The 12,230-nt window shown below is 43.1% G+C and overlaps 1 protein-coding gene across 4 annotated transcripts in view; it reads right to left on the reverse strand.

The window, feature by feature from the left end:
• LOC109431507 (uncharacterized) overlaps positions 1–12,230 on the reverse strand; it is a 46,904-nt gene that overhangs the window by 5,160 nt on the left and 29,514 nt on the right. For all 4 annotated transcript variants that reach the window (XM_029861971.2, XM_029861973.2, XM_062845704.1 and 1 more), the window contains one exon: positions 2,265–2,690. In XM_029861971.2, the coding sequence (XP_029717831.2) occupies positions 2,265–2,690 (426 nt within the window). The remainder of the gene's footprint in view (positions 1–2,264; positions 2,691–12,230) is intronic.

Raw genomic sequence — 12,230 nt, forward strand, 5'->3', positions numbered from 1 at the left:
TCGGATTGCTTTTCGGAACAAAGCTGGGGAGTTTACTTCGCTCCAATCTTATGCAAGAATACCAAAAGCACAAATGTCATTATTCCCGGCCACGCCCATCTTTACTGTAACTTGGGATAGGGGAAGGAAATGTTGATGTAGCACATATATAAGAGGCCTCCGACTCAGTGACACTCCCATAAGTACTACGGAGTGGGTGGTTGGGAGATGTATTATGTAGGTCAAGGATTCGCCTGAAAAGCTGACGATGGACCCACGGCATTGGTTGTTTAGTTGGTTAAAATTTAATCTTTTGAAAGCCGGCAATCAAAAGAGATTTTTTTTTCTATTTATTGTTTAAATAATTATGTTTCTGCTCAGTAAGAGGCCCAAGCAGAACCGATCCCTCCAGGGTCATCGGAACATTACAATAAATGTTTGAAACGCGTGAAAAAAAATAACGATCCGAGAAAAAAAAACTCAATTTAAATAAAAAACACGAAAACAACGAAAAAAAAACATCTCAATTTATTAAAAAAAATACGTAAAACGAGTTGAAAAAAATAAAATGTAAAGATATTTTTTCTATTTATTGTATAAATAAGTATGTTTCGGCTAAGTGTGAGGCACAAGCAGAACCGATTAAAACGCAAGGAAGAAAAATTGGTGACTCGAAAAAAAATAACAAAATAAAAAAATAAACAAAAAATCGCGTTACACAACAACAAAGAACATTTCAATTTATCTAAAAAAAAATAAAATAAAATAAAACAAGATCGCGTAAAACGAGTAAAAAACCATGATTGGCAATCCAAAAAAAAAAACAAATTTTCTAAAAAAAAAACGCATCCACACCCGCGACATTACGACACAAGGCTCAAAGAAAAACGACGCGGACAACGTGGTCTACCCCAATGTGGTATATCACATTGGGTCTACCCGCCACCGAATGATATGGTGATCTTGACCCTTCAAAAAAATAAGAAGGATGTTTCGCGTCCCGACTGCAGGGTTGCCCGCTTGTACATCTGAAATAGAAAATTAAGTGGTGATAGTCTCACAACAGTTACATAATTTTCGGAAATAAATCTCTCTATACATAGACAAAAATTACCTGAATCCTCCTGAAACAAATGGTTTATTAACAATGAAAAACATAATACAAAACAAAAGTAGAACAAATTATGATCTTGGAATTTTCCTGCATTTAAATTAACAAAGTTAAAAATTACAAGATCAGAATTTGGTATGGTAGATCTTACACCGTAACGCACCATTATAAGGAGATCTACCCACGTTACGGGGCTTGACTCATCGCTACGAGTTGTAACCCATAAAGTCTGAAGTAGGCAGATAAAAAATTACTCTGTCAGCATACAGTTCAGCGTTTGCGTGAACTTCTCTATCGAACACCGTGGCGGAGCATAACTGTTACAGAAGGAGCATCCATTGAATTCATTGATGTAGACACCAATTCCATGGCGGGGTATTTACCCGTTATTCATATCGCCGCCATTTAGAAATCATCCGCGGCATGGTTCCGCTATGATGGCGACATCAGCTCTCCACACAGCGACTGCCTTAAACAGCAGTAACTGGCCAGAGACACAGTGGTTCAGGTCCAGCGGCATTTACGACTTGTCAGCTGAGCCTCTTGAAGGCCGGGCGCTAAGGCCATCCTGTCGGGTACTGTTCAAGGATTTCCCAGAACAAATGAAGCACATTGGAGGGTATGTGTAGAAATAAATCACAGTGACATCTGTGCAATCAAAACTTGCGCTGCCGTTTTTCTTCCGTAACATGTGTGTGTGCTACTTGGGTGACCATTAGTCTGCACCGGCTTATTGCCAGGTATCGGAAACGAAGCAGCAACAACTGACTCATTCCTGTCAGATTCACGAAAATAGAAAAGTTAGCATCTTCAAAGAATGTAATGACATAAGAATCATGCTCTGCTCAGTTTGGATGAAGTGCCAGAATGAAAATGACTATGAGGTTCAATATGTCTGAAGTTTTGATCAAAATTAAAGAACTTCCCAAATCTAAATCTTTAACGCTCTAGTGTACATATCTGGCATAAAATTGTAGTTATTTAGACTCAAATGAATCAAACAAATTGGCTAAGGAGAACCAAAAAGCCATGCTCTCACAAGGAAACCGAAACTCTTCCGAAAGTTCATATTCCATAAACGGAAACAAAAACGCCCGGCAGATAAAGCTGCTCATTATTTTCAATATTTCCAGGAAATGAAAGACGCACATCGTTCAGCATACTCGACAATTACCTTCATTAGTTTCATGTTCTCATCAGCCGCGTCGAGCTTGTTGCTATCACCTCCGACCGGCGGAAGATGATGCTGGTGCTGGGCCGCTTGCAGTTCTTGACGTTGTTGGTTGTGATATTCTGCCAACGTCTTCAGCAGCATGCTCTCGGATGCCTTGGCCAACTTTTCGGCATAGTCGCTGCTTCCCTCGTCGTCGCCATCGTTGGAGTCACCACCGGTGTCATTATCGTCATCATTATCATCGTCGTCATCGTCGTTGTCATCGCCGACCTCATCCGAGGAGGTTATCGAAGCGGACGCTTGAGCTTCCTCCTCCAGTTGCTTTTCCAGCTGGGGTAGAATTTCCTCCTTGGTGTTGGCACCCCCACTCGGCTGCGGTGGAGGATGCTTCAAATGCTCAAGCTCGAGTACCTCTTCGTCTATGCTCTGAAAGTTGAAAAAGAAATTTCAAACAGCTTAATCCCAATGCAAACAGCAGCAAGCTTCGTGCTTTGCAAGTATGTAAGCAATCAAAAACTTTTGAGCGTTTGTTTCATTGCCTTGTCACAATAAATTTCTATCGATATTATTATTACATCGATGAAACGGATGAGACCGACGAAACCTTGCTGAAATATGGAATTAAATAATTTCTGCATGATTCTAATACTCTACTGCCATAACAGAAAACCAACGTCTGTTTTTACCCATCTTTATTTTTCTAAAGATTTTGACCAGAAGTTAATTCCAAGTAACATTTTGATGACCTGTTCTTCTTGTAGAGGTTTTGCGAACCTTCGTAAAACCTATTATCTTTTATTTTGGTTTTATGATGGCTCAAAGAACCTCTTCTAGTTTTTTTTTTTTCGACCAAAAAATATTACCGTAATCAGGGGGAAGTTGACCATTTATTTTTGTCAAAAAAATCAGGTACAATGCATATAATCCCATACAAATGTTCTTAAAACATGTATTGCATGTAAGCTCCGTTAATTCTATCATGAAATTAAAACATTAAAAAAATCAAAAGTCCGAAAACGTTGAATCCAGGATGAAGCCGATCAAACACTGACACAATATCTTATAATTGAACAACTATGGAGCTCACTCAATTTGATCAATTTGAATCAAGTTTCAAAATCCTTACCACTGATGTGTTTCGTATGCAAATACAAATAGGGTAAAAGGGTATAATGCGCCCCACCGGGGCAAAACGCCCCTCTTCGTTTTCTAGCGATTCAAGCGCTTTTTGCATGCGTGATCGATTAGAAATCTCAAATATTGAATATTTATTGCCATCAAGCTGGTCCGTTAGTGGATTGGTACAGAAAGGCAATAAAAATATCAAAAAGTCTGAAATCGAAGCTTTTGGCGTAATATTTTACCTCTTGTGAGCTGACTTTATTGTAAACGAAGCTAGTTCTGTTCGCTTGTGCTACTTTGCAACTTTTATGCAGTTAAACACTTGTTGAAAGACCCTCCTAGGATAAGCATGTGGTGGAATTATCCCCTGGGACAGTTTTATCACGGGGCTGGACGTTTTTCTTTTGATGGGGCGTATTGCCCCGTTTGTTTTGAAAAGGCAAATTTTGGAACATTTTCGAAAAACGTTTCAATGCTTCCATAGCCACCTCTCCAAAGGCAAAGTTCGCATGTAACACTTCACTAACTTTAGTAACAACGATTTGCAGTGAACAATAGATGGAAAAAGGCGCCAGTTTCAGATATATTGCCATTTCTGCTTAGGGGGGGCATATTATACCTGTTTACCCTACAAGCGCGGGAGAGATGATTCCTGATGCTCTCTCTCATGCGGTCGAAGCGGTCGAGGTCGATAACACTCAAGCGGACGCATGGTATTCCTCTATACGTTTGACTCTGTGCGAGAGTCTCTGGCTGATCACCTCGATTAGAGTAAGGTGGGGCAAAAGTTCGACCTTAGTTGTAAATTCAACTTTTTTCAAGAAATCGAAGCAGATAAAAATAAATTAATACCGTGTGGTGATTCTACTATCCATGAGCTAAAAATTTGCTGAACAAAGTTACGCCAAATTCATTTCATTGATTTCATTTATTTAGTTAACATCAAATTCATGATAATACCGAATCAACAATTTGCCGCCATAATACTCGATTTGCAGCTGCAGCTCTCCAACGTCGGTCACGCCCAACACTCGCCAGATCACGCTCCACCTGGTCCGCCCATCGTGCTCTTTGCGCTCCACGCCTTTTTGTATCAACCGGATGGTTAGCAAACACCAGCTTTGCAGGGTTGTTGTCCGGCATTCTTGCAACATGCCCTGCCCATCGTACCCTTCCGGCTTTGGCCACTTTCTGGATGCTGGGTTCGCCGTAAAGTGCAGCGAGCTCGTGGTTCATCCTTCTCCGCCACACACCGTTCTCCTGCACACCGCCGAAGATCGTCCTTAGCACCCGTCGCTCGAAAACTCCGAGTGCTTGCAGGTCCTCCTCGAGCATCGTCCATGTTTTGTGTCCGTAGAGAACCACCGGTCTTATTAACGTCTTGTACATGGTACATTTGGTGCGGGGGTGAATCTTTTTTGACCGCAGATTCTTCTGGAGCCCATAGTAGGCAAGACTTCCACTGATGATGCGCCTTCGTATTTCACGGCTCACGTTATTGTCAGCCGTTAGCAAGGAACCGAGGTAGACGAATTCTTCTACCACCTCGAAAGTATCCCGTCTATCGTAACATTGCTGCCAAGGCTTGTCCTGTCTCGCTCAGTCCCACCTACCTATGGGAAGTGCCAGGTAGAGACGCCGAAGCGAACAGAACCGGACGAAATATCGGGAATCGGAATACGCAAATGAACTATAACAACGCGGTACTCTCAAACACGTTCGTTTATTGTTGTCTCACTTTTAGTTCGGATACAGAAAGTAGATCGGGTGACATATCAAAAATACACTGTAAAATACAATGCGCAGTTTTTCCTCCAGTTTACACAGCCGTGTTGCTAGTATCTCTACACTCCTCCGCAACACCGGCTTTCTAATACCTACTCTAATCCGCTCAATCGTCGAAGTTGTTCAAGTCGTATACGTGCCACCGGCTTGGTGAGCAGATCAGCTACCATTACCTCCGACGGGCAGTACACGTATTTGATGACTCCTGTCTGACACAAGTCCTTGGCGAAATTATACCTCGTGTCAATATGCTTTGTCCTGTTACTGAACTTCTCCGACTGTAGCATTTTCAGACAGGACTGGTTGTCTTCGTTCAGCTGCACCGTAGGAACGCTTTCTCCCAGGTCGTGTAGAAGTCGCTGGAGCCAGATCGCCTCTTGAGAGGCCTCCGACAAGGCGACGAATTCGGCTTCCGCAGTTGGCAGGGATACGCAGGACTGTTTGCGGCAGGCCCATGACAGGGTACCACCACAGAACTTGAACAGAAATCCGCTGTTGGATTTGCGATCCACGCGGCATTCCGCCCAATCGGCATCAGCATAACCCACCAATCCTGATCGATCTCCGTGACTGCTCAGCCGAAGCTTCAGGTTGATTGAACCCTTCAAGTACCCCTGATAAAAAATATCATAAAAATACGATAAATTTTATTGTTACAACACCATTTTTTCGAAAAATATTCACCATTAAACGTATTGTAATTTACACGGTACACTCACCATCACCCCTATTGTTCTATACCATTCGGCGAATGGTAAATGGCACTTTTACAATAAAAAATGGTGGTCGTTATGTATCTTAACCATAAAATTTTGAGAAAATTTTCATACACTTTTTCGCGAAAAACAATAGAATGTATTGTGTTTCAATGATACATTTTTAGGCCAATTTTCAAAAGAAAACAATATATCTTAATGATTTTTTATTGTTTTTACAATACAAATACAATTAATTGAATGGCGTCAAATGAATCGTTGTTACAATAAAAATACAATAATATTTGTTGTTATTTGTAAGCAGTTTTCGCTTTTGAAAATCCATAGAATTTAAATTTCCCGCTAACATTTATATCCAGCATTTACGAGCACTAACGGCCGCCAGAATGATATGCACATTTTATGATAAGTGTCAAACACTCTGATGTCTGTCTGGTATGTGTTGCTTAGCAGCTGTTGATAAGATCTATCATCAATCTTTTCAAATAACTGCCAAATATCACAAGTCAGACCTCAGGTCGTATGATCCATACCATAAATCGTTCACAATTCATGTGGCCATTAGTATCTGTAAATGCTGAAGAAAAATGTTACCAAGAAATATGAATTCTTTGGTTTTTCAAAGGCGAAATCTGTTTACATAACAACAAATATTATTGCATGTTTATTTTAACATCGGTTCAATTGACCCCATTACACAAATTGTATTTGTATTGTTATCAATGGTAGTTTACTGTTTACTAGATTCCTTTAATTTATTGGAAAACATTAGTAAAATCATTGTTCATCTTTTTCTCGTCTTAACGTCCTCACTTGGCTAAAACCTGCTTTTCAGCTAGTTTTTTATAAGTACTTCTTCAGTTATTCATTGAGAGCTTCCTCTGCCAACACGGCTTGACGTCTGTCAGTCGTTGAAGTTTCAGCGAATAACATTCGATAACCGAAACATCTACTGTACTCAAATTTAAAACGAAAACGCGAAAACTTAAAAAAAATATGTCAAGTGATTTTGTATTTGATTATACAAACCTGATCCAAGCAACAATAATATTTATTGTTATTTATTTGTTACTAATTGTTTTTAAGTGTAATTGAGAAATAAACTCTTTTTTAATAAAAGGTCCATGAGAACTTTGCAGGCAACTTTGCAACTATATAAAAACCAATTAAATTAATGTTTACTGATAATAACTTTAAATGATTATAGAACTATTGAAAAACAATCGAATCAATTAGTCACTAATAAAGCTAATGTTCACTTATTGTACGAACTATATGGGCTTGATTTCTATTGTAAAAAGTAACAATATATCTACTATGAGTTTTATTGTGAACAATAAAACCAGTCATATGTTAATAATATTTACCATGTAATGAATGGTCATTTTTTATCCGGGACCGCACAATTCTTCGCAGTTCATTCCAATCACGTTGCGAAGGATTAGAAAGTTTGCGGCTTAGAATCGAAACCGGGGCCGCAATATCGGGCCGGCTATTCACGGCCACGAACAGCAACTTTCCCACTAGCTTCTGATACTCCGAGTTATCCGAGAGAGGTTTGTCTTCAGTATCCGGTTTGAAGTATCCAACGTCAATTGGTATCGCCGAAGATTTCGCGTCCTGCAATCCGGCTGACTTCACGATATCCGCAATGTATCGTCGCTGCGAAATGTGGAAGTCACCAGCACTGTCGCGTTCCACTTCGATGCCAACATAATTCCGCACTTCTCCAAGACAAACGACTTCAAAGTTACGGGCTAGAGTTCGGCTGACTGATTCAATTATCCTTTCATCCTCACTGGCGATTATCAGGTCGTCAACGTAGACCAAGACATAACAGCGCTTTCCTTTGACCACCTTGCTGTACAAACACGGATCCGCAGAACTTCTCTTAAAACCGTCTTCTTCCAGCACCTGATGAAGCTTCAAGTTCCACGAGCGTGCGCTCTGCTTCAACCCATACAAACTGCGTTTTAAACGACAGACCTTGCCTTCAGCGCCCTTGACGACGAACCCCGGAGGCTGGCGCATGAACAACTCCTCCTCAAGGTTGCCGTTGAGAAACGCCGTCTTCACACTTAAAACTGATTCTCGAGCTCGGCAGAAATATTTGCTGATTCCGAACGGCAATTCCTAATTTTGCTGATATTTCAGCAAACAAAATGTTTTTGCCGAGATGGTTCAAAACATTTTACCGAAATATCAGCACACTGTTATAAAAATTGGAAAACTGACAGCATTTTTAGCTGAACGTGTCGGTGAACACGAATTTTACCGAAATCAGTAAACGAGATAACCGAGATATCAGCAATCATGTAATCCTTTGCTGAATTTCGGCAATGCAACTGTCACTTTTGCCGCCGCCATGTTTCGGCGAAAAAAAAACAACAGATCAGTGGTAGTGGTGCTGAATCCACATGAAGTGCATTTCCAAGCGATTAAGAAGTTCAAATATGTAAGAATTAAAGACCTTCTGTAAGTAAATTATTGCTAATTAGCGTCATTCAATTTATTCTAGAATAGCAGTCAGTCACATCCATTAGTAGCTGTTTTTCGAGGAGCGGTACAGCTCTGCGGAAGCCAATCTTGATGAATGGAGGAACCCCGAGATGAGTAAATGCTTTCGGCAACAAATTGTATATTTTTCATTTCAATTTTATGGACCAATGAAAAATAAATGTTCGAAAGTACAACTTGTTTATTGTGTTTTCATGTGGGTTAAGAACTCTTAATTTTATTTATTTGTGCAATTCTCAAAAAAAAAACAAAATCAAATGCCGAGATTCAGCAAATCCAATTATGCTGGGAAATGATTTTGCCGAGCTACGGCAAATATTTTTGCTGAGAATCTCGGCAAAATATCAATAGCTGTCATTTCTGTGATTGCCGAGGTCCCGGCATTTCCAATTTTTGCCGAGCTGGTTGCCGAGCACTCAGCGGTGCCAATCTCGGCAATCGGTTTGCCGAGATTCAGCAAAAAAAACTTAGTGTGTTGATGTCGTACTGTCGTACAACCATTCTCCGCTTCGCCGCAACAGACATGAGAGTTCTGAATGTGGTCTGACGCACAACAGGTGCGAAAACCTCGTCATATTCACTCCCATATTGCTGGTTGTAGCCTTGTGCTACTAATCTGGCCTTGAACCGAACGATCTTATCATCCGCGGTACGCTTGAGTTGGAATACCCACTTACACCCCAAAACGCGTTTTCCCTGAGGGGCATCAACTAGTTCCCAAGCGTCGTTGCTTTTCATCGAATCCAGTTCATCCAGCATAGCTTTCTTCCAGTTGTGGCTTTCCGGACCGGACAGCGCCTCTTTCGCCGTTTTCGGCTCCTCCTGAACCGCAGCTTCCGCCGAACAAGCATACCGAGCCGGCAGCTGCCCCCTCGTTGACCTTGTCGACCTTCTCAAAACTTTTTCATCGGCAGCAGGCGCCGCATCCTCCCAGACGTCTTCTTCTTGATCCGCCGCAGGCACAACGCGTGGTGCGGTCACGACAGGATCCACGGTCGCAACATCCTTCGAAAGAGGTACCAACACTTCGCTACTCGGAGAGACACTATCAGCTTGCGTTACCGAATCGAAACTGTTCAAAAATCTTACGTCCCGACTAATCGTGATCCTTCCTGTCGAAACGTCAATCAACCGGTACGCCTTTGAAACCTCGCTGTATCCCATGAGTTTCAGCTTCCTCGCCTTTTCGTCAAGCTTGCCTCGCTTTTCTCCTGGTATGAAGCAGTACACATCCACACCGAATGGGCGAACATGACACAGATTCGGTTTTACCCCATGCCATCGTTCATACGGTGTCACCGGTATCGTACGAGAAGGGAGACGATTTTGAAGATAGGTAGCAGTTACTATGGTTTCACCCCAGAACCGGTCATCCAGCCCTGCCTGGATTAACATACATCGGGCCATTTCTACTAGATACCGGTTTTTGCGCTCCGCTGTGCCATTTTGTTGTGGCGAGTACGGCGCGGTAAACTGACCGATAATGCCATGCTGTTTCAACAATCGTTTAAAATCTTTCCCAGTGTACTCACCTCCGTTATCCGAGCGAAGTATTTTTGGCCTCTTACCGAACTTGGTGGTTACCATCTCGACGTACTCTCGCAGCTTATCCAGTGTCTCCGATTTGCGCTTGAGGATATAGACGACCGTGTATTTGCTGAAGTCGTCTATAAACGTCAGAAAGTATCGCCTGCCGCTCAGCGTCGCAGTCCGCATAGGACCACAGATATCCGTGTGGATCAGGTCCAAAACGCCCGACGACTCGCTGTTCGACGCCTTCGGAAACGGCACACGATGCATCTTCCCACGAATACACACTTCACACTCTTCGGCACAGCTGCAAGCCTTAATCTTCATACCGGATGCCACCAACGGGAGCTTCTTCACTGCAACACTGTCTCTATGTCCCAGCTTTCGGTGCCATTCATGAATGCACTCTTCCGTTTCATTCACCAGCGATACACTTTCGGTGAGCAACTTCATCACGAATAAATTGTTCGAAAGTTCGGCCACAGCACCAACAAGTCCGTTCCGACTAATGGTTGCACCTTTCGAATCAAAGTTCACTTCGTAGCCCTTGCTCACTAATCGTTTCACCGACAACAAGTTCGCTTTCATTTCTGGCACCAGCAGGACGTCATCGACTGTGATCACACGACGCTTGTTCGCACTGTCCACCGTAATCAGTTTTCCGGACCCTCTTCCAACGGATCCCACTTTCACACCGTTTGCGACGCTCACATCTTCCCTTACACTGCCGTCAAACGACTCGAAAAAATCACGGCTGTTCGCAATATGGCATGTAGCACCGGAGTCGAGAATCCAAATTCCCGGCGCCAGATCACCGGCGGCGAACGCCCAGTCAACCGATTCGACGTCGTTTTGCACTACACTGTGAGCCTTATTGCCGCTTTTCTCTTCCTTCACTTCACTCTTCTTCTTATTCTCCCTCCACTTCTTCCACTTATCACAGCTCGCTTTCTTGTGGCCCGGCTTTTTACAAAAGTAGCACTTAACCTCTTCCCTGCCGGCCGCCGCATGCAAAGCTGTTTCACCACTTTTGTCACTGTCTGCGCGATTTGCCTTTTTCAGCCACTCGTCAATCAATTTGCCCTTCACGAGATCCAAGGTCAAGTCCGCATCAGGCCTCGCTTCCAAGGCTGTCACTAGAGTCTCATATTCTTCTGGCAGACTACTAAACAAAATTGCCACCAGCCACTGATCATCCAAAACGGCATTTTGTTGCAACCCGTTCAGCTTTTCCACCAAATCCGACAACGTCGCGATGTGTGCCTCCATGTCGCCGTTGTGATCCAAACGAAGACGACAAATCTTCCGCATCAGGGAGACTTTTGTGCTGAGGGTTCTCTTCACGTGCACTTTCTCAAGATTCTCCCACGCCTCCTTGGCAGATTTCGCTTTCCGGATGTGAATCAGCTGGCTGTCTTCGACTGCCAATCCAACCGTCGCCATGGCCTGCTGATTTTTCGTCTCCCACGCCGGCGTGACGGGCACAGGGGCCGCCGCACTGATTGCCTCCCAACATCCTTCCTTAATTAGGAGCAATTTCACTTTGAAGCTCCAATTTTCATAATTGGAAGCATTCAACTTCGCGAACGACGCCATCTTGTCACTCATCGCGACCGACGGACGAAAAAATACTCAACCGCACAAAACCGACCGAAAAAAACAATTCCCGAAAATCACTCGCGATTCCGATACGCTGGGCCCATAACCTGTGGGAAGTGCCAGGTAGAGACGCAGAAGCGAACAGAACCGGACGAAATATCGGGAATCGGAATACGCAAATGAACTATAACAACGCGGTACTCTCAAACACGTTCGTTTATTGTTGTCTCACTTTTAGTTCTGATACAGGAAGTAGATCGGGTGACATATCAAAAATACACTGTAAAATACAATGCGCAGTTTTTCCTCTAATGTTTACACAGCCGTGTTGCTAGCATCTCTACACTACCAGCATGTACTTTGTCCTAGCCGCATTCACCACCAGTCCGACCTTTGCTGCTTCACGTTTCAGGTGGGTGTACTGTTCTGCCACCGTTCCAAATGTTCTGCCAATAATATCCATGTCATCCGCAAAACAGACAAATTGGCTGGATTTCGTGAAGATCGTACGCCGGCTGTTGAGCCCGGCTCGTCGCATAACACCTTCCAAGGCGATGTTGAATAGTAGGCAGGAAAGTCCATCACCTTGTCGTAGTCCCCGTCGAGATTCGAATGAACTGGATAGCTCACCCGAAGTCCTTACGCTGTTCTGCACACCGTCCATCGTTGCTCTTATCAGTCTAGTCAGCTTCCCGGG

Source organism: Aedes albopictus, chromosome 1 (assembly GCF_035046485.1).
Source record: "Aedes albopictus strain Foshan chromosome 1, AalbF5, whole genome shotgun sequence".
Taxonomy (NCBI): Eukaryota; Metazoa; Arthropoda; class Insecta; order Diptera; family Culicidae; genus Aedes; species Aedes albopictus.